At 49.0% G+C, this 23159-nt stretch overlaps 1 protein-coding gene across 3 annotated transcripts in view; it reads right to left on the bottom strand.

The window, feature by feature from the left end:
* Positions 1–7266: 7266 nt before the first annotated feature.
* Ascc2 (activating signal cointegrator 1 complex subunit 2) overlaps positions 7267–23159 on the bottom strand; it is a 42911-nt gene continuing 27018 nt past the window's right edge. For all 3 annotated transcript variants that reach the window (XM_027956028.2, XM_034635341.2, XM_071614855.1), the window contains 11 exons: positions 22981–23088; positions 22686–22754; positions 22396–22470; positions 20622–20814; positions 18867–19081; positions 17795–17914; positions 11732–11825; positions 11537–11658; positions 10896–10998; positions 9340–9419; positions 7267–7795 (listed from right to left, as the gene is read on the bottom strand). In XM_027956028.2, the coding sequence (XP_027811829.1) occupies positions 7624–7795; positions 9340–9419; positions 10896–10998; positions 11537–11658; positions 11732–11825; positions 17795–17914; positions 18867–19081; positions 20622–20814; positions 22396–22470; positions 22686–22754; positions 22981–23088 (1351 nt within the window). In that variant the 3' untranslated portion in view covers positions 7267–7623. The remainder of the gene's footprint in view (positions 7796–9339; positions 9420–10895; positions 10999–11536; positions 11659–11731; positions 11826–17794; positions 17915–18866; positions 19082–20621; positions 20815–22395; positions 22471–22685; positions 22755–22980; positions 23089–23159) is intronic.

Genomic DNA, 23159 nt, shown 5'->3' with positions numbered 1-23159 from the left:
TGCTTATTATATATAAAAGCTTCTTACTTTTCTCTGCTCCTTGTCCATGGAGTGACTTGAATTATAGGTCGTATCTGCAGAGATATGGTGTTTAGAATGAAGGAGGTGATAAGCCCTCTTTTCTGGTCTAAGCCAACCACATGTGGAGTATTGTGTCTTCTAGTTCAAGTGCCAAGCTATAGAGAAGCAGGAAACCTGAGGGACTTGAGAGCAGGTACTTTGGAGGCTGATTGGAAAACCTGGGTTTGATTCTGCCTTGAACACTTTGCAGCCACAGCAAGCAATTGAACTTTTAAACAAGGCTATTGTCCCATTTGTCACCAGGCCTTGTTCTGAGGATTCAGTGAAGTAATTTCCAGTCCTACAAGGCTACATGGGGCATCTTTCTAGGTTCCTGGGGTACCCATCACACATTGACCAGATGGGCCCTGTATCTTCTTGTCCTAACCCTATGTGTCCGGTCCATCTGGAGCCTGGAGGCTTCTGGGAGGATAACCCTGAAGGAGTCAGGGAAGTCATGCCAAGAGCGTGCACAGAAAGCCAACCGGAGGGTTGGCAGGAGGTACCTAATACCCCCTCCTGGATCCCCAAGGGTAAACCCTGCGCGTTCACTAACTTGCGTCACGGCCAGCTAAATACCAAGCCTACATATCCCAGTCAACCTGACTGCATCTCCACTTACAGGTAAGACATTGTGGCTTAGCAAGGTGAGACCACCTTGCTCAATCTCCCATAGCCAGGGAGCGGCTGAGCCCAACTCCATTCTGACCCCAGCCCCAGCCATTGCAAAGCCCAATAGACTGAGCAGGGTCTTTGCATCTCTCTTTCAGTGTCTATGGAGGAGATAGGGCTGCCTTTCTGCACAGACTCCCCCTGTGAGGGGGCATGTGGCTTTCCAGGTGTGACAGCCCATACAGTTGGCTCTCATCTATTGCTGCTGTCCTGTGACAGAGGCCATCTGGCTCTGGAGGCCATGCTGTGCCCACTGGATGTGTCATGTGGCACCTGGGGAGTCCATTAAAGGCCAGAAGTTTCACCTACTTCTAAACAAACTCCCATCCAAGAGCATCTCAGTGAGAGAGTCCTCAGCTTCCCCACGGGGGAGCCATGACACAATTTGTCCAGGGAGGCAAAGGCCTTGGAGGTTCGGCCATCCGCAGATGAAGAATCCCTGGCCAAAACCCAGATAGAGGCTGCTCTAAAACTGCCCATTTGTAGCCCTGGGACTCCAGGATTCTGTTTGAGAATGTGCTCCCAGGAACAGCAGGTGGTTTTGCAAAGAGATTTCTGGCAGGGTGGTTAAAAGAGAGGATAGCTGGGCACGGAGGGGCAGCCTGCAATCCCAGCTACTTGGGAGACTGAGGTGGGAGGATCACAAGTTTGAGTCAGCCTGGGCAACCAGTGAGACCCAGCCTCAAAATAATAATAATAATAAAGGCTGGGGATTGAGAGTGTTTTGCATAGCATGCACAAGGCCTCAGGCTCAACCCCCAGTACTACAAAATAGTAATAGTAGTAGTAGTAGTAATAATAATAATAATAATAACAACGACAATAACAGGACTGGGGTTGTGGCTCAGCGGTAGAGCACTCACCTAACACGTGCGAGGCCCTGGGTTCGATCCTCAGCACTACATAAAAACAAAAAAGTAAAATAAGGGTAATGTGTCCAACTACAACTAAAAAATAAATAAATAAAAATAATAATATAAAAGAGGGAGAGGTGGGAACTCTCACAAGTGCAGGGTAGATAGGCTGCCCATTATAGTTTTCATCTCTTCTATTTGAACAGGATTCACTACTTTCAGAGTCTTCTTTGACCTTCATAATAATGTCATCTGACCTTCACAATTGCCTATGCTCATGAGGCAACAGGGCAGGGGAGAATGCCCTTCTCTTCTCTTCTCTTTCTCTCTCCTACCAGGGATTGAACCCAGGGGTGCTTTACCACTGAGCTACATCCTCAGACCTATTTATTTATTTATTTTTTATTTTGAGAGAGGGCCTCACTAAGTTGCTGAGGCTGGTCTCCAACTTGTGATCCTCCTGTCTCAGCCTCCTGACTCATTAGAATTACAGGTGTGCACCACCATCCCTGGCTCATTCTTATTTCTCATAAGAAATGGAGACCCAGAGAGGCCCAGTGATAGATCCAAGGTCACACAACTTGTTGAAATCTAGGGCATGGTCTCTAGCCTCTTGACTTTCAATCTGGTGTTCTTTTCACTAGGGCCCAGCCACTTTTATGAGCAAATTAGCAATAAAAAAATGAATATGATGAGGCCTGGGAATCTGTGTGAAAGAATGCTGAGTAAGTAGATCAGGGTGTGAGATGGGAGATAGTGTGGGAGCCTCTGCGGAAACATTGCAGAGAACATTCCTAAATTTACAGGAATAATTGGTGCTTAACCCACTGGGGGCTCCTTCTCTGCCTGGCTCCTCTGTGAAAACCACTTTCCGGAGGAGAAAACCATAATTACCTCCTTGGGACAGCAGAACACTTAAGGGACATGTCACAGTGTGCAGGGCGGACTCCTGCAGCTAGAAAAAGCAGACTGGGTATCAGAATTTCTTATTTGGAAAACTAGAATTTTGTACCTATAGTTTTTTTTTTTTTTTTTTGTCATTCAGACCACAGCAAATATAGCTGGAATAGCTGGACCAAGTCTCTGTGGCTGGGAGAGAGACACAGAAGCCCAATGAATTCTAAAGCAGGGCAAAGCTCCCTGTCCCCAGGGAAGGACAGAATATCTGAAATGCCAGGGCCTGAGATGGGGACTGTGGAGGGTTTAAATAGGCTTAGAAAACCCGCACTAACTGCCCTTTCAGGTTCTCTGAGGCCTGTCAGTCTGTGTCAAATTCTCTGAATGATTATTGATTGTTGGAAGACTATTTTCTGTATGATGTGAAGTCAGAATTTCATGCCATTTTAAGGACCATCTCTCGCTGCCCCCAGACCCAGACCGCCCTCCCTGCCCCACCCTCCCCAGCTGCCTGCACCCCATATACATTTAGGGGTGCAGATGGCAAACTTCAGACAGGATGAAAAAATTATTTTTTTTTCAGTGCTGGGGATTGAACCCAGGACCTTACATGCCAGGCAAGCATTCTACCAATGAGCTACATCCCCAGCCCTTTTAATTTTTTGAAACTCACCAAGTTGTACAGGTTGGCCTACAACTTGCGATCCTCCTGCCTCAGCCTCCCCAGCAGCTGGAATGGAAGACATGGTCCCTATGCTCAGTTCAGGATGATTTTTTTTTTTTAAACCTTGATTCAAGATGCAGGATTTCAACAATAACCTCTGGCCATAGTCAAGGCTTCTCCCTTGCTTCCCAAGGACGCAGGGCTCTAGAAAAGATCAGAGCTGGCTGGGGCAGCTTCTGAAAGGGTCCTGCCCACCTTTCCCACTTACTGGGTGTGCCTGAGCTCCAGCTCCTTCTAGGCATCCCACAAACAGGCTGTGGGTACCAACACTCCCCCTGAGCCTCTCTGACAAAGCCGGGGACAGAGCCCAGTGAGGCCCATTGCCTTTGCCTGGGTGACCTCTTCCCTTCTGCCTGATGCTGCAGCCTCCCCCTGCTTCTGGAAATGTCTCTTTCCTCTTGGTCTCTTTGTGTTGACCTTGTGTTTTCCCTACTACTCATTTCTTCATTCATTCATTGGAATAAGCAAGTTATAACAAATTGTTTTTCCAAAATTATGTTTTATTTTCATGTCTATGAGCCCTTGTACTATGAACTCCAAGAACGGATAGAGGTCAGGTCTTTTCCACACATGCCTGCCACCTAGCAGGTCTCACCAATGTGCCCTGAATATAGTCACTCTCCTCCTCTTTCCTGGCCCTCCAGGGGGCCGGCTGCCCAGGCCCCGATCCCTGACAGCAGGCAGTAGGCATGGACAGAAGCTGCTCTGGGCCAATGCTGGCGTCTGACCTGGTTTGCCCCGTGGCTTTAACTCTGAGGCCCCCTTCTAGGTCTCGGGGTCTTTAGGCTCTGCTATTATCATCTCAGCTGAGGATGCCCAAACCTTCTCCCTGGAGAGGGATTAGGTTAAAAAAATGAATTATTCAATGGGTTTAATAGCAGACTAGACAAACAGAAGAAAGCAGAAATGAATATGAAAACAGAACAAAGTGAACAAATTGGAGTAGCCTAGCTCTGTGGGGCACTGTCATAGAGTCTGACGTGGCCTAATGAGAGGGGACTTCACCCTCTTGTTCTGCACCCATTTCACTGGGTTTTATTCTTTCACTAGAAGGAAGGGTCCAGTAATAAGGATGTGTAGTCGGGGAGAGTGGAACGGAGGTCGAGAGCGTAGGGGTTAAGAGTGGGATTTTAGGAGACAACCGTGGGACTGGGGTGACTTGCTGAGTGGCCTTGAGCAGGTCATCTAACCTTTCTGTACCTTGATTTCCTCATTTGAACCTACCTTGTGGGATTGGACAACAGAATGCAAGGAAAGAACCCAGCAGAAACTCTGGCCATGGCAGCTGCTCAATAAGTACTTCTATTCTTATTACAAATATCATAATCTCAGCACCACAGTCATCCACATTATTTCCTCTGTGCACACTCCTGCCACCTAGCAGGTCTCACCAATGTGCACTGAATATAGTCACTTGTATTTCCCTTTCTTGGTCTGTATGCAAAAAAAAAAAAAAAAAAAAAAAAAAAAATTAAAATCATGGTGTATCACACTGTCAGGTATTCTACTTTTTTGTGTGTATGTGCTGGGATTGAACCCAGGGGGACTCTACCTCCGAGCTGCATCCTCAGCCCTTTCTATTTTTCATTTAGGGATAGGGTCTCATTAATTTGTCAAGGCTTCCCTCAAACTTGGGATCCTCCTGCTTCAGCCTCTGGAGTCACTGGAATTACAGGTATGTACCACTGCTACTGGCCGTGTACTCTACTTTTAATTTTTAAAAAATTTTTGAATACTTTCCCAGGTTGCTTTCAAGTTTCTGTTGATGTCATTTTAATACCCTCTGCATTTTCTTTCTTTCTTTCTTTTTTTTTTTTTTTTGTGTGTGTGTGTGTGTGGTGCTGGGGATTGAACCCAGGGCCTGGTACATGCGAGGCAAGCACTCTACCAACTGAGCTAGATCCCCAGCTCATTTTCTGTGGATTGGCCTTTGTTTTTCCTTTCCCTTCTTATACTATTAAAGCCAAGCTCCTGGAGTGGCAGTGACATGCAGGTTTTGGCCCACCATTTCCTCCCCCAGGTTGCATCTGCTCTTTCAGAGGACAATTCAGAAAGGACGTGTATCCAGGCTCTGCTGCTAACTTACTGTGGGCTTTGCTGCCCTGTCTTCTCTGTGCCCTGACAGAATAAGGTTATCATAGATGCTTTCTGGGAAGCTTTGTACCTCCAAGAGGACTTGGGACCCCAGTGTCAATTTCTAGCCATGAGCGTTGAAACAGTTTCTGATCTCCTGTGAAGTGGGGGGCCAGAACCAATCTTAGTTTATAAAAAGGGACTCAGGAGCCAGCACACAGAAAAGTCACTTAGCAAATACCTACACAGAAGCAAGTAGTGGTGATGGTGGGGTCCAGTGACTGAGCAGGGAGTGGCGGGGCTCTCACCCCACTCATAACACTTTTTGTAGTTGCCAATCTTAAACCTGGGGATCTCCTCTGAGGATCTCTTTTTTTTCTTTTGCTTGCTTTTTTCTTTCTTTGGTACCAGGGATCGAACTCAGATGCTTAGCCACTGAGCCACATCCCTGGCCCTTTTTATTTTGAGACAGGTTCTCTCTAAGTTGCTTAGAGCATCACTAAGTTGCTGAGGCTGGCTTTGAACTTGCAATCCTCTTGTCTCAGCCTCTGGAGTTGCTGGGATGACAGGCGTTCGCCACTGTGCCAAGGATTTTATTGGCACCAATGTGGAAACCATTCATCTGGTCTAATGGTTAAACTGAGTCCCTAAGCGGGGCGGCATGCCTCCAAGCACCATTCTGGATGTCTCCTGAGCTGTTTTCCTTGAGTGGGTCCCCTCAAGATCTGAAAGGGGAAAGCAACAGTTCCTCTCAGGAGACCTGACTTTAAATCATTCTGAAAAACATGAGAAGTGGCTTGCTCAAATTCTTTAAGTCAGGAGGCTCATGGGAAACCTGAACACTAACAGGTGGCTGGGCGGCACACATGACCAACTGAAGGTGTGAGGGGCTATACGAACAGCAACAGGTAAGGCAGGTAAAGCCAGCAGCTCCCCAGCCCATCTCACCTCCCTCCAGGGATGCAAGTTGGGTCTCCTGAGCTCAGTGGGGAAGAAAAATGGCTCTGTCATTAGGCAGGTCACAGGCAAATGCCTCCAGGAGGAAACAGCCTTCCCGTAGCCTGTCAGGATGGCTAACTCTGAGCCTGATCTCAGTTAATTCAGTAGCTCGCAGGGAGGACACCACCCCCACATCTGCCCTGCATCTCAAACACGCCAAGAGAATTGCGAGATGTGGAGGAATTGCTATTGATTTTCACTTGTGCGGGCTGACCTAACAAAACCAATCCATCAAGGGCCTGTCTGCCTCTGCCTCACACACTAGTCCTAACCACGTGCAAATAAATTGTACTAGCATCCAGGGTGATTCATCAAGGTCCGGCTGGGCCTTGGGTTCAGCCGATGGGCTCCAGGCCAGACTGGGCTAGGATCAAACACCTCACTAGCAAACAGCCCCTGTTGATTTGCCATTCATCAGTGACATTCTCGGAGGCCTGGCAGCTATTGCCACACTAGGAACTGGCTGGTCATACCTGAGAGGGGGCTTTAAGGAACCAGGCCCAAGATCTACTCGGCCTGGCAATGACATCCTCAATTGATTCCAACCTCTCAGTTTTAGGGGTCAAACATGAGGCACTGAGTTCTGGTCCAAGTGTCTTTGGACCAGCTGTGAGATGGATATGACATCATCTATAGGGGTCTAGGATGCATAAAGGCCAGGGATCAGACTGGACATCTGTGTCCTACCATTTCTCACTTTCCTCATCTGTACCTACCTCCTAGGGCAGAGGTCACTGGACTGAATGAGATAGCAGAAAGGACCCCAGAACTCCATGCGCTCCAGCTTTTTCTTCAAACAGGCAGGGACTGGGGGCTCGGAAGGGTCACACAGCAAGACAAGCAACACTGGGAGGAGTTAAACTGAGAGCAAGCACAAAAGGTCTACGGAGGGAGCATGGGGCATCTGCCCTCTTGCCCTTCAGTTGGCGGCTGTCACTGAAGAATGAGACACGGGGAGTTGCTCATAGGCACGTCATGGATCACTGCTTGGAAGGGTCAGAAACTTTATTGGCAGGCCTTTTGTTGTTTCTGAAGATACAGACTTCAGGGAAGTGGAAACTTGCCACACAAGGTCTGGGGAGCTTGCCTGGGGCTCCGTCCCTATCCCTTTCCCACCAGTGCAGCTGGGGAAGGAGACTGCTCGCTGGCCCCACAGGTTCCTCCACTGAGGGGTAAGGCACTGTGTGTTCCTTAGGAAGGCGCTCACGGCTGGCTGGTAGATGACAACGAGGTGGCCTTCTCAGGGGCTGCAAAGCTGAGGCTGTTGAGGGGTGGAGTTGAACTTGGTAACCCGGCAAGGAGACAACTGGGTGAGGAAGCCCTGCTGGCTCTGGCGTGGTGGCCTCAGGATGGGATCATGCCCTTGCTTCTCTTGCGGTCGGCCATAGTCCTCCGGTTGTGGTTGGCTCTCATCGCCTTGTTGGCTTCCTTCTTCCTACGCTCCTGGGTTGTCTCGCGGCTCTGCCCGTGACCCCGGGGGCCGCCAGCCACTACTGTGGAGCTGTCATGCCGATACCTGAGGGGGCACAACCCATCCCAGGAGAACCCATCGGTCAGAAGTCTGCTGGAAGAACCCACAGCCTACCTCAGAAGTCACCAGGAAAGGACACACCTCTAGGCCAGGCCACCCATGGTCCCAACTTTGGATGGGAGGGAAAATGGAGCCCCAAGAGGCAAGGCTTTGGGGCCTGCGGCCAGCACCACATCTGGGATTTCCTCTTCTCCAAGCCTTGTTTCCAGATGGGCCCATACAGCTAAGCTGGGGGAAGGAACAGCCAGTAGACTGACTGAAGCCCACAGGAGAGGAGGAGGGCTTGGAGTGTGTCCCCTCCCTTTTGCATCTAGGGCCACCTGCTGCAGATGAGACAATCCTCCTGTTCTACACCCCAGGGCCTTGCTTGGTGGCATCCAAAAACCAAATGTGCTCACAGACATGACCTGGGATCTTTGTGGCCTGTCTCAACTGCTGGGATTTGCCCAGAGCTTCATGCCTGGGGGTTGGGATGGGTGTGAAATCAGAGTGGCTTTGTTTCCTACTCAAGAACCTTCTGTGGCTCCCACTGCCTTCAGAACAAGATCAAAGTCTTCCCTCTTGTGAGGCCTCCTGTATCCAGAGGGCAGTGCTGTATGAGCTCCAGGATGAGGGGACTGGGACTCTATCCCTGCTTTGGAGGCAGATGCTTGTCCCTTCTGGATAGTTTCCTTACTGAGAAAAAGAGGGGGCTAGACAGAGGAACTTGGGCTGCCTGCTGAACACCCTCGTCCTGACCATACCTGTGCCTTGCGCTTTTACCTTCATGACAAACTTCTCTGTACCCTTTCCACTCTTAAGGGTCCAGTTCAAGTGCTCCTATGTCCCTGTCATGTGTCTCAGCCATAAAGAATGTGTGTCTGTCTGTCTAGGCATTCTTGCACTTTATACTCTGCCCAGCACTAGCTAGCCCTGGACACACTGGGTTCCCATGCTGGTGATACACCTTGCAATATCTGTCAAGTAATGGTCATGAGTTTGAACCCCAAAGTGAGCCATTTGAGCTCTTTTTTTTTTTTTTTTTTCCTTTTTCTTTCTTTTTTAAGAGACAGGGTCTCACTGTTGACAAGGTTGCCAACCCTGACTCCTGGATTCAAATGATCCTCCTGCTTCAGCCTCCTCCCGAGTAGGAGGGACTATAGATGTACACCATTGCTTCAATATTGATCTTTTTTAAAAATATTTTTTTAGTTGTAGATGGACACATGCCTCTATTATTTTTATATGGTGCTGAAGATCAAACCCAGTGCCTCACATATGGAAGGCACACACTCTACCACTAAGCCACAACCCCAGCCCCATCCATATTGATCTTTGATCTTTGATCTGACTCCTACTAGCTGTGTGATCTTTGGCAGGTTATTTAACATCTCTGGCCTTGATAACAGTAGCTACTTCCTAGGGTTCTTATGAGAATTAAATTAATACACAAGCAGTACTTTGGGTTGATGTGTGGGTTTCCTGGGTGGTCAGCTGGGCCTTCCTCAGATGGGTTCCCTCTCATCAGAATTAGGTTCTTGAATGCTTACCCTTTCCTGGCAAGGAAGGCCATGCGCCTGGCTTCTGCCTTCTCCCTCAGCACTGCAGGGTCCTGCACAAAATGGTCAGGCTGCGGAAGGGAGAAGAAACAAAATCTGGAATCATGAACTGTCCCATTTCCCTAAACTGTGCTGGGAGGTGCTTGAATAAATCTTGTTGATGAGTGTGTGCCAGGCACGGGGATGCCCTGGAATGGAGCTGGACTTGCTGCTGTCTAGCGCCTCACTGGGACCCCACTGTCCTCCTTCCTCCCCAGGGAGGGGACAGCTGAAGGAACTGAAGCTCTCTGGACAGGCTGGTGGGGTGGACTAACCATAGCTAAGAGAATGACAGTGACAAATGGGAGCAAGGAGGCAAGGCCATGCAGGGGCATGGAAGCCAAGACTTCTGGTGGGTGACCAGCTTGTCCTGGGAGCTGGAGGTCTGGCCTCACTTGAGTGCCAGCAGCAGGGTGCTGTGCAAGAGCCTGCTCCCCAGGACTTCTTTTGGTTTTGGTACTGGGGATTTGACACAGGGGTGCTTTACCATTGACTCACATCCCCAGCCCCTTTAATTTTTTAGTTTGAGACAGAGTCTCACTAAGTTGCTGAGGCTGGCCTTGAACTTGCAATCCTCCTACCTCAGCCTTCCAAGTTGCCGGGATTACAGGGGTGTGCCACACACTCCTGAATTCTCTAGAACTTCTAGGAGAACAAGAAGCCTGGGACCAGTGCAGGGGAAAATGTGACCTAAGGACCATAGGACCACAGGCAGACTTTGGTGGCCAGAGTTTTGTTTTCTTTTTTAAATCCAAACCCAAACAAGTAGAATTAGTAGTATAAAAACTGGGAGATTTTTCATAAAAATCTGGGCTGACCCCTGGGCTGGGAAGAAGGGAAATGTGGGGAAACTCCAGGCCATGAAGGAACCCCCCTGGGTGGAGCATGTACTTTTCACCACTCAGTGCTATTCTTGCCAGGCCCCCCTACTCAATGACACTGGTAACCTGGCCACAGAAGCATCTGAATTTGTCATCTTGCTGGGAGGGTAATAAGGGCTCCAAGGTCCCTGGCTGATGCCCCATTCAACCTGAGCAGAGCTACTTTTATCTGTTTTATATGCTGAAGTTCTAGCTAAGATTAGATTGAAGAAAAGTTTAGCTGCTAGAAAACAGGGCTTTGAAACCCACTGGTCCAGATGATCTCCAAGGGTCCCTGGGCTCTAACGCTTCTCAAATCTTAAGAATTGCCACCCCAGGCACAGTGGCTGACAGCATCTCTTCTCCTAGCCCCCAGGCTTGTGGGCCTAATGACCCCCGGCAGCTCAAAGGCCCAGCCTCTAATCTGTCCCCTGGGCCCTAACTGGCAAATTCTAAGAGGCAAGCTCTAAGCCAGCAGCTCTCTAAGCAGACAGCCTGGGCTCAAAGGACCCCCCTCCCTATGATGCTGCGGCTGCCTCAGGGCCAGATGCAGGGAGCCGGGAGGGACACAGAGCTCCTGATTCATTCTTCAGAACTGCACCCTCCTCTTCATCCACCACCCACCCCTGACACCTGCTAAGGAGGTACCTTGGGAGCCTCTTCTTCAGCTTCCTCCTCCTCTTCATCCTCCTCTTCCTCCTGCCCTTCTCCAGACACTTTAGTCCTCAGTACCTGAGGGATGGTGAAGGGCCTGAGGGTGTGGAGAGAAAGCAAGATCAAAGACTAGATTAACCTGGAGGGAGGGCTCCGCGAGAGGGGATCTGGCTGGGGCAAAGGAGCCGCTGGGAGAGGATCAGCTCAGGAGGCTGGGAAATCCCAGAGGGCTTTTCGAGTTAGCTTTTGCACCAGTCCCAAATTCTTTGAGGTACCAGGTTTGACACCAGGGATTAGGGGGAGACTGAGCTGGGGCCTGGGGCTGTCCAGGGAAGCTCTGCTTTGATCTGTATTGAGGAAAGTCTGCAAGATTCCACTGGGAAATGTTTTCTGTTCTTTAAAAAGAAAAATGCAAAACTACTTCCTGAGCCCAAATAAACGCTGCCCCACTGGGGTGAAGAAGCGCTGGACTAGGAGTCCGGAAGCCTGGGTGTGGGCCCGGCTCTGCCCTGACTCGCTCACATGCCCAGGCCTTATTGTCCTCATCTGTATAAACAGAAGGCTCAGAGCCCCTGTTACCACCCAAGGCCAGAAAGCCTTTCTTCCCCTGGAATGCCACCACCTTGTGGCCTCACCTGCGGCTGATGAGCTCATCATCTGAGTCTACGTCATTGGCGCCCACCTGGTTGCCATCATAGGTGTCATCGTACTCGTCCTCATAGTCATCACCATGGTAGTCACCTGGCTGTAGTGGCACCTGCAATGGCAGATACAGCTCAGGGGCTGGCTGGACCTCCCGTGCCCAGTAGAGGCCTGGCTCAGGCACCCACCTCTTCCACCACCACACGGTATTGCTCGTAGCGCTGCCGTTGGGCCACCACCTCCCGCTTGTCGTTCAGCAGGCTCCGTGTGTTCCCCTCCTTCCTGGGCCAAGGAAATGGCAGGGAGAAAGGATTAAAAACATCAGGCTTCTAAGCTTTGGGTTCAATGGGTCCAGAGAGACTGGGGATCACTTCTCCACCCATCAGATTGGCCCACAATGAGGCTTGTACTGTCCTGTACCAGGAGGTGCTGGTACCTGCAGATACCTGCATGAAGGGGCCCAGCCCCTCTGCAGGACATCTCACGAACTATTAAGTTTAATACATGTACACAGTTCAACCAGGAAATTCCCTTTCAAGCTGTCTACCCTAGAGTAACACTGGCTGCATGTCAGGAGTTTTCTTTATAGCATTGGCTGGTAACATTAAGAAACGGAAAGAGACTAATATCTATCATGAGTGAAACGACCAAATGAACTGTCTCATCTGTTTATAGATTGGCCACGTGTACGTCTCAAGAATGACGTGGATTTACTTGTCGTGATGGGGAAAGATTTATTGCCAAGGAAAAAAGCAAATTATAGAAAAACACACCCAGAATGATCCCAAAAGCAAAGGTACCCCATTTCGTTTCTGTGGGTATATGTTGATGCATGTGAATGCAGAGGGCCAGGAGTCACGGTAGCAAATGGTGACCCTAGGATGGCTTGGAGTCTTTGAACTTTTAAAATAAGCAAGAAAGAATTAAGGCTACATAGGGCTTTCTTGGTGAACGTACAGGAGCCCTAGGAACGTTTGGGGTGTGGAGAGAAGAGGCATCCTGGTCTCCTCCTCTCACCCCTGCTTCACTAGAGCAAGTCTTCTATGTTCCTGTTCCACAGGTCCAGCTTCTATAGGAGAATTCACTAGAAGCCAGGCCTGGTGGCATACACCTGTAATTCCAGCTACTCAGAAGGCTAAGACAGGAGGATTGCAAGTTCAAGTCAGCCTTGGCAACTTAGGGAGACCCTCAAAACAAAACATAAAAAGGCCTGGGGTGCAGCTTATTAGTAGAATGTCCCTGCAGTCAATCCCCACTATCACAAAAGAAAAAAAAAAAAAAAGAATTCACTGGAAAAAAACATTCTGGAAGTCCAAATTCCATCATATCACAGGCAAGGAAACTTGGGTGAAGTGGAGGAAGAAGGGGTGTTCTTGGGGTCACAGTGAGCTGTAGTGCAGCCTTTAGAGGGGACTCAAGTCTCTTGACCACAGTTTTGCAAACCTGTAGAAAAACTTGGCTTGTCAGACACATATCCAGGCCTGTGGAATGTAGTTTCTAGCCCTGCAGGGGAAAATCAATACGAGATGTCAGGCAAGAAAATCCAGCTTAGCTATGAAATCGGGACTCTGGAATGTATCAAGGGTAATGGGAGAAAAAAGGGAAGAGACACAAAGTTATATGCTGCTTCCACAAAAATCTTAACTGGCTTTTGGGGCCGGGAGGAGCTGGCACCTGAGTCTGTGGGGCTATCTGCCTAGGACAAGGGCCTGGGGCAGGTCAGTATTGTGGTCCCAGTGTGGCAGGCTAAGCTTTGCTTCTCTGCAAGTCTTTACTAAGGCCTTACTACATGTCAGGCAAGGTACTGAGGCTGAATGGGGAAGAGATTCAGAAATGCGTAAGATGGAGCTGCTGCCCTCACACTACAGTGGGGGTGACGGGCAAAGAACAACCAACACAATATGTGCTGAATGACACAGAATGGAATGGAAACAGGAGAAATGAACTCTAGCTTGGAGGCTTAATGGGTCTGGGGGAAGAGGTAATGAGGCTCTGTGATAGGAAAGGTAGATTGGACCAGGAGCCCCAGGGTATGGTGGAAAAAACAGTGCATTTGATTTGGATCAGGGAGAGATCTTGGTTCATAGAAATCTTTCACAGTCACCAAGGAACAGGGTCTGTGTCCGTGGCTCTAGCCTTCTATCTGGCTCTCTTCACCAAGCTGGAAAACAGAGAGGAAGTGAAAGGGGCCCCAGCTTGTCCAGGCGGCTAGTGCCACTGGCAAGAACATATCCATGGGGCTGGGGATGTGGCTCAAGCGATAGCGTGCTCGCCTGGCATGCGTGGGGTGCTTGGTTCGATCCTCAGCACCACATAAAAATAAAATAAAGATGTTCTGTCCACCAAAAACTAAAAAATAAATATTAAAAAAATTCTCTAAAAAAAAGAGAACACATCCATGAATTCAGCACACGCTTCCTCAGGGACTGCCAAGCTGCCAGGATTTCTGCTGGGCCAGGGACCAAAATGAAGGCAAAGGTCACTGTCATTTCTGCCACACTCTGGTTGGTCCATCCACCCCTGGTTCTGGGCAGTGGGGCCATTCTTTTGCACTGGGTGGCCTCTGGTGACATGGCTGCCTGACAGGACCAGAAAGAAGCCTGACAACCTGCTGGGCCCTGGAAAAGAACACAGGTAAGGGCAGTGGTACCTGAGTAGCCTGTCTGAGGAAGTGGGGCTTTGGCCCCATGAACTCATTTGGAGCTAGGAAGGAAGAGAAAAATAAAATAAAGAAAAATAAAAATCTGAGAAAAGATTAGTCTAGAAATACAGGCAGCAGTGGCTCTGGAGCAAGTTACCCAGTTGGCCTGCTGCAAGATCACAGTGAGTGCAGGAACCCTGGCTCCCCTGAAACCCAGTTAAGACCTTGTCCCTCATCTCCTCACCCTTGTTCTTCAAGGCCCATCTCAAATTGTTCCTTAGGGACCTACAGAGACAAAAAATCCCTCATTTTTCAGTTGAGGTGTTAGGGGATCCAGAGAGGCAGAACAACCTTTCCAAGGTCACACAGCTTCTAACAGCACAGGGCTTAGGGCACACTTATAACCCCAGCGGCTCAGGAGGCTGAGGCAGGAGGATTTTGAAAGCCAGCTTTAGCAAAAGCAAGGCACTAAGCAATTCAGTGAGACTCTGTCTCTGTACAAAATACAAAATAGGGCTGGGGACGGGGCTCAGTGGTTGAGTGCCCCTGAGTTCAATCCCTGGTACCCACCCCCCAAATTCTAATAGCACAGGGCTGACACAGGTCTCCTGACTAAGGTCTGCTCTGCTACTTCCTGAGCTGCATGACCAAGCTCAAGTCTCCTACCTCACTAAACCTCAGTTCTGTCTCCAGCACCCACTTCTCAGAGTTGAAATAAGATGACGTACAGAAGTGAACAAAGTGGACCCTGCTTCTTTACTACAGGGTATATCAGGGCCTTTAAATGTTAACCTGCTCTATGATTCTCCCAGAGGTAGAGAGAACATACATTTTTGACCACAGAACCAAAAATGAGGGAAAAGACTTCTAGGGCACCATGGAACACTCCAAGGGAATTAGTTAGTTGGCTTCCTTCCTTCATTGGCTTTGATACACCTGCAACACAGTTGCTTTGTGTCTACCCAGCAGCCACCCTCCACCTTAGTCACACCCCCATAGACCCTCATTTTGTTCAGGCCTTTCCACCATGGCATACCATGTTAGAGCCCTATGATTCAGTTCTCCTGATGAGAGAGAAATTTCTAGGCAAGGTTTTCTATTTTCTTTTTTTTTTAATATTTATTTTTTAGTTCTAGGTGGACACAATATCTTTATTTTATTTATTTTTTAATGTGGTGCTGAGGATCGAACCCAGTGCCTCACTCATGCCAGGCTAGCGCGCTACCACTTGAGCCACATCCCGAGCCCCAAGGTTTTCTATTTTCTAAGAGAGATAGAAACACACTGGTCTGGAGTTCCTCTTAGCATTAACATTTCAGGAAGCCTCAGTGAAATAGCTGCAGCCCCACTGCAGCCTCAAGAGACCAATGTAACCACCAAAAGGAAGCCTCAAAACACAGAACTGATGTGTCCTGGACCATGCTCCCACAGCACAGGTGAACCACGCCCACATGGTCCTGTTTTGCAGCTCCTTGTCATGCAAGGGAATGGGTCTCCTTACTACCTAAGCCTTTGAGTGCACCCTACGGGATCCAACAACACACCTGAGTGTGATCTGCCTTGTGCTACTTAATTTTTCAAGGGCTCTGGAGGGTGGGGCCATGAGCCAGCTGCCCTGCCCTGATTAACACAGGTGTCCCTGCTGAACTTCCAGTGTACCCCATCCCAGGCCCTTCCCACTCGCACCTGCTTGTTTAATGGTCTGTTTTTCCCACGGTTTCTGCCCTTTAAGAGCAAGGCCCAGGAGGCTGGCTCACCTTGTTTCTCTTGTGTTTAGCACAGAATCTGGTGCTAGTAAATCGCTTAATAAATATTTGCTGAATGAATAAATAAATAATGACTACATGAATGGAGGCTTTGCCTCTTTGCAATCCACAGCCCCTGGATTACCTAGCACAGTGGGTTCAGTGAACACAGGCCACCCAGTCTCTGCCTGACAGCCTTGAGTGCCTCAGGATCAGAGGCAGAGACCTCCAGACACCTGACTGCCTCAGCACCAGCCCTTCTGGTAACCCTGACAGCTGGAACCAACCCCTTGGCAAATGCTTGTGGGTGATCTACAACCTAGGTATGGTGAGGTAGGTTGATTCTGGGAAAACCCACAGATCAAATACAAGGGAAAAGGCCAGGTCCAGAGATGCCTAAGTTCTGTGGGGGTCCTACCAATCAGGTTCCCTGGGTTGGACTAGGGGCTAGCCTTCCATCAGTTTGGGGGACACCTGTCTGCTACTCTCCCATAGCAGGAGCTGCTGAGGGTCATGCTGGCTTGGCACAGTGGCCAGTGAGACATCGCTGGTGGGGATCTGGGGATGTTGCAACGTGTGTGACTAAGCAGTTTGCAAGTGCTTCCTGTCCAGCCAGCCAGATGGCTTAAAGATGCCCTGAGCCTGCTCCCTAAACCTTTGGCCAGCCAAGCTTCCAGCATTGGACAGCCCAAGGAAGGGGGCACAGCACAGGATTCTAACCAAATCAACAGCCTCAAGAACACAGCCAATCTCCTTCCTTTCTGAACCATCTCCATCCCATTATTATGACAGGGGAAAAGGCAGGCAGCATTTGTCCAGAGGTTTCCAGATTTCTGAGTTCCATGGACCAACAACACCACTTCAGAACTCTCAGGGAATAGCATAGTGTTGCAATGTCTCACTTTGCCATTCTCAACTTGGCTGTGTACTCCCCACCATCACCACTGATTCCGGTTTCCTCCAGTGGGTCACCATTCCAAAGACAGGTGATCTTTTCAAAGCATAAAACACATCAGTGGATGGGAGCCTCACCATGCTCACAATAGCCCTGGGGCCACTGTCCCTGTTGTTCAGTCTGCTTGGAGAGCTTCTCCTTCCGTCCTTCGCAGAACTCAACCCTCAGGTCTTTTAGCTTTCTGTCCCATGTCATTTTCTCAACTCTTCCTGTCCAGGTTGAAGCCCCCACTAAAAGCACAGAAGTTTGTGCACATCTACCTGATAGCCCTTGTTCTATCTGCAATGTGACATTTCTTGTTTGACAAGCTGATTAATGCAAACTCCATGTGGGCATGGGCCATATCTGTTTCGCTCCCCACTACAGTTCCAGAAACTAATTAATCCAGGGCCTAGAATGCTGTAAGTACCCAGCAAATATTTGTTAAATGAATCAATAGGCATGAATGGACTTTTCAGTGCTGAAAAAGTAGGATGGGCATATACTAAAAATAAATAGAAAAGGTCTTAAAATGGAATATGTTCACCTCGGAAAAGCTCATTCAGTGCAAATCCTTGATTTTCTCATTTTGTCACAGCCTGGGGAATATCAGGTCAAAGAGTAGCTTCTGGGAAGCACTGTCCAATTCTACCACCCAGAATGTCAATGGTCAATACATCAAAAGATACAATAAGAAGGGAAGAGAGTGACAGATTTGGCCCATCTGTCCTTTTGCTATTAACAAGGATTCACCAACAATCTTTCTGCACAGCCAGAACCTGAAGCACAGTCATTAGAGAACCCGTTCCTGCCTGCTGGGAGTGCCCAGGGCCAGGCTTTAAAGGGACCCCTGAGCCCACACCCCAGAGGCCAGTTCTGTAAAGATGGGCTCTTTTGTTTCTCCAGCTTCCCTAGGACCCAAGGCACTCACCTCCTGCCCTTGTGCACTCGGCTCAGGTCCACTGAGTCTCTGCTGAACACATCAAACTCATCGTTCTGGAAGATGTTGTGACGAGATGTCAGCAGGGGAGTGGGGTCTGGATTCACCTGTCTGGGGGTATAGGACAGAAACCCATTTAGGGGATCCTGTGTACCTGTGTCCTATTCCCCATTGCCATTCTATCCATCAGATTTTTCACTCCCTTCAATAGCCACACCTAGGAAACAAGCTGAAAACCTTTATTGGGGAGTCAAGGCCCTGCCCCATCTGGGCCTGCCTGAGAACACAGCCACCCTGCAAATGAAGCTCCCCCTCAGTCCTAAGGGACCACCCACAATGATTTTCATTTTATCTCTTAAAAAAGCTCCACCCTCACTGAATGCTCACAATGGCCCTATGAGATAGGGAGTCATAGATTGGTCAACCTCTTTTTTTTTCTTTTTTGGTACTAGAGATTGAACCCAGGGTTCTATGCATGCTAAGCACATGCTCTGCCACCGAGTTATACCCTAGCTCTTTGTGCCTCAGCACCCTCATCTGTAAAATGGGGGCCAAGGAATCTGAGAAACTTGACTAAAGGCACAGAGCTAACTTCACTCTTTCATTCAGTAAACATTATTTGTTCATGGAAGAACCACTCAGTGATGCTCTTAACAGTGGGCGAAAGTCCGAAAGGGTAGGGGTGATGGATATGAGAAGAGCTTTGGCCATCTTCTTTTGGAAATCTACCGGGAAGGTGGTAAGGACAGGATAGGTTAGGAACTTAGGAACTCTAAAGGGCTTGGCCACCCTTCTGTTACATCTCGTGTCTATAATCTGTCTTCCCACAACACACAGCAGGGACATCCAAGTGTGCACTGAGAACTTTCTGGGGGCCTTGGGTTTTATGTTTCCCCAAAGAGGATAATTTAACATTAATTAAATTGTTGGGAAACTCTGCTGTGGGGAAGAGAGAACAAGATGAGTCCTGGGGCACCAGGGAAGAAAGAGTAGGAGGCAGAGAAAAAGGCCCCAGCCCTGAGGCAGGTAGGCCCTGGGGCCTCCTCCCACCTGTCTCTCCTACCTGTCTAGGCTACGGTCCAGTTGGCTGAGGGCAGGGGCCAGCCGCTCCTCCAGGATGTTGTTGATCACCTGCTCTGGGTCATAGGAGTAATGTTCTAGGCAGGCCAGGATGAAGCCTTCCCCAAGGTCTGGCAGCAGGTCCTTCACTTGAGAGATGAGTGAGTCCAGCTCCACGCCACACACGGCAGGGCCCGGGGCAGCGGCTGCACCCATGCACTGTAGTAAGAGCCAGAGTGAGGGAGGGGAAGGTGAAGCCCAAGGGTGACAGCGCGACAGACCCCAAACAGCACTGTGGGATCTTGATCTTAACTGAGTGACTCAAGTCTCTGAGCTTCCATTTCCTCCTCGATGAAAGTGGGACTCTTAAGATTTACTGGCTGAGCTATTTCTAGCTGTGTGGATTTGGGTAGGTACTTCCTTCTTTGAACCTGTTTCCTCTTTATAAAGCAATATACTACGACTCACCTCATGGGGTTGTTTCAAATGGTTCAAAGAGATAATGCTCATAAACCTGGTGTAGACAAGGGATTCCATAAATGTGTTCTACTAAAGGTCTTTTACCAATTCTTTTTTTTTGGTGGCGGGGTACTGGGGATTGAACTCAGGGGCACTCGACCACTGAGCCACACCCCCAGCCCTGTCTTTTATCTTATTTAGAGACAGGGTCTCACTAAGTTGCTTAGTACCTTGTGCCTCCTGAGCCACTGTGATTATAGGCATGTGCCACTGTGCCTGGTTCTTTACCAATTCTTAACAAGATGGATGATGTTGCAAGGAAATAGCAACCACCAGGCAAGGTTTGTGGAGTTTTCCTTTTTAATTATGTTCTTTACAATAAGGGGGATTCATTTTATATACTATTCAATGTGGAAAAAAGTCTTTTTATAGTGTGGCTCAGTAGTTAGCACTTGGCTAGCATGTGTAAGGCCCTGAGTCTAATCTCCAGCACCACAAAATAAATAAATAATAATATAGATCCTCCATGACTCAGATAAAAAGACAAATGGGGAAAAGGATGGGAAAAGGTAGAGGGGGCTGCGATTCTCCAAGGCTCTGGGAGAATCATGGAGCGTGGGGCCTCACAGGAAGAAGAGCCTTAGTTATTAATGGGCACCAATGTCCAATTGGGCTCAGATGTGGGCACTGCATCTATCCCCACCTTACAGATGAGGAACTGAGGCTCAACAGGAGTGACAGGCCCAAAGCTACTCATCTGGTGAGTGGCAGAATAGGTTACAATCTGAGCAACCTGACCTGAGTTTATATGGTCTCCATCCCTACATTATGCTATGTTGCAGACAACGTAGGGGGGAGAGTTTTGGAAAAGCCTGGAGAGGAAACACTAGATCTAAAGCCTCCAAACTTGTTCAGTAGAGCCCTGTGGTCCCATGGAGGAGCTTTCAAGGATACCATGGGTGGGACCAGGCAGCAAAGGAGCTCTACTTTTACCTGTATGAGGGAGAGCTTGGGAAAGCATTTCACATGGATAAAGCTTCATCTCTTCATTTTATAGAGGGGAAATCGAGACTTCACTGGCTTAAGTGACTTGCTGTCTCTTCATACTCACTCTAGCCTAGTCTCAGCTTTGGACTCCCTAAAGGCAGAACAGAACTGACAGCAAACTAGAGGCTATCAATCCCAAAAGAAACCTTTTCCCTGAGTGCAGGAATAAAGAAGGAGGTTGGCCCATGCCCTACCCTCAGAAAGACCAAGGGGGGCCAGGAAGCAGTGTATAGCACCTCCCCAAGACATATACCTCCACTTCCTCTGAGTTCTCTGGATGTGATGGTGTTTGACTGATTGCTTCTGCTGTTACCGTGACCCCATTAGAATCCCCGTTAGGATCTTCGGCCACTGATGGGTCTTTAGTGTTCATTGCTTTCCTTCTGTCCACCCCTTCCCAAGCGCTCTCCACTGCCTGGAGGATGTAGGCAGTCCGTGTCTCATCCCTGTAAGGCTGTGTTAAGGGCTCTCTTTCTTGGGTCCCATGTCCTTCTCAGCTTTCCCAACTCTGAGGCAGGCAGATTTCTCAGTCTCTCCCCAGGATTCAACCATGTAGCTCTTGCCAGGGGCTTTTGGGGCTGAGCCAGTGGATGTCACTGGTACCTGGGCTGTGTCGGCAGTGGGTCAGACAGACCACAGTCATGCTGGCCTTACAGCCCAGTACCTGCCACTCAAAAGAAAGCAGCTCTGGGCAGACGATCAGGGGCCACCATCAGTGTCAGGTGTTTGGATGAACCAACAGCAATTCTTCTGCACTGACCTCCAGGAGGACAGCCAATGGAGCCACTGCCATTGGGCCTCCTGTTCAACTTTGCAGGGCATTCTGCAAAGGCTGGGAACCCAGAGAGGTCCCTGAAGCAAAAATGAACAACCTATTCCAGATACCCAAATGGCCAACAGGCTTCCTGTCCTTTCTCCCTTTCTACCACCCAAGGTACTGTCAAACCAGAAACCCAAGAGTCACCTCCAGTACCCTCACTCCACTTTTAGTGCAAACTCCATCATCCATCCCTGGATGCTGCAGCAGCCTCCTCGCTGGCCCCTGGACTTCCTGTGGTCCCAGACCAGTGTAGTATGTTCTTCCTATGCTGGATGGAGCTTTTCTAAAGTGTATACCTGACCATGTTACCTGCTTTACAGCTACAGCCTTCCATGCTCCCCAGTATTGTAGAATAGAAACCAAACTTCTCAACAAAGGTCATCCCACGGCTGTGCAGTTCAGCTGGCCCCTAGATCATGTGCCACATTCCCAATACCCTCCTGTAAAGACCCTTTAACACCCAGCTGCACCATGTAATCCACACATGACATCAGTGGGTTCCTCAAAGAAGCCAGTTCTCTTTGCCCTTTAACCCTTGGGAATACCTGCTCTTGCCATAGCTATTGATTTGATCATCTCTTATTCATTCTGTTCTCAGCTTGGGCATCACTTCCATCAGACACCCTCACCCTGACCTCTGCTAGGTGAGATGCCATCTGAATTCTTTTCTTTTTTTCTTTTTTTTTGTACTGGAGGCACTTTATCACTAAGCCACATCCCCAGCCCTTTTTATTTCTTATTTTGAGACAGGGTCTTGCTAAGTTGCCTAAGACCTCACCAAGTTGCTGAAGCTGGTCTCAAACTTTCCATCTTCTTGTCTCAGCCTCCCAAGTTGCTGGAATATCAGGCATGTGCCACCATGTCTGGATGAATTTCTTTTACATGATATTCTCTAACTGCCTGTTTACTAGTCTGTCCCTCCTACAATAAGGACAATGAGGATAAGCACAAGTCCAACTTGGTCACACAGGCCCAGATACTCAAGAGACACCTAGAAAAAGCAGGGCTGTACCTTCCCTGCATCAAGCATTAGAGCAGTCATCTCTTCTAGAAAAAGCAGGGCTGAGTCCTTGGTAGGCCTTTAAAGTTAGCTGGCTGATCCATGAGTTCTGGGACTAACCCTCTCTCTGCCTCTCTGGCTCCCAGGAGGTTGTGTCTGACCTGATCAGGCCAGACCCCATCCCAGAGGGCTGTGGAAGAAGGATACAAGACTGATGAGGCCTGCTGCAGCAAGCTGATGTCTTCAGCCACAGGGAAGAGTGCGTCATAGTCCCGGAGGAACCTGAGGGGCAGAGAGCAGATAGTAGGGACAGGGATGGGACCACAGGGACACTGTTCTACTGCAGAGCTACTCCCCATTTATGTATATTACCCAACCAACAAGTGTCAGAAACTTAGCACTATGGTGAGCATATGGCAAAGGCTCCCCTCTGTAAGGCCTTGTGGGGATTGGTGGGAGAACCAGGCCACTACTGGTCCAAGCTTAGCCACACTTACCTTTTCTCCTGCAGTAAGGAGCTGAAGATCTGAAGGAACTCTTCAATGAAGCCCTGAACATTGTCACAGCTGAAATGAGACACCAGGGAAAAGAGCCCATGCAGTGCAAGATGATCTACAGGTCCCTTCCATACCCACCCTGGTCCTCTGCAAGGCTCTGGCCAATTGGAGGAAAGAGAAAATTTTCTGGGTTTTCTATCTGCTCAGTGAACCCCAGAGCAGGGAAAGAAGCCAAGATAGAATAATGGGAATGCTCCTGCTATGTTTGGGGAGGGGGTCTTAGTCCAGGGGTTACCTGCTTTCTAGAATGGGAAGGAGGCAGATCTGGTTCAGGATGATGTGAAAAACTTCCATTAGCTTCTTCTTGGAATGGGAGAGCCTCTGCCACAGGTCACTTAGAAGCCTTTGACAGCAAAGAGAAAAACAGAAATAGATTAGGAAAGAAAAAGGCACTAAAGGAGCCCCTTCCCAGCA

Source organism: Marmota flaviventris, chromosome 1 (genome assembly GCF_047511675.1).
Source record: "Marmota flaviventris isolate mMarFla1 chromosome 1, mMarFla1.hap1, whole genome shotgun sequence".
Lineage (NCBI taxonomy): Eukaryota > Metazoa > Chordata > Mammalia > Rodentia > Sciuridae > Marmota > Marmota flaviventris.
Note: the sequence above shows the minus strand (reverse complement) of the source record. Positions and strands in the feature narration are given on the sequence as shown.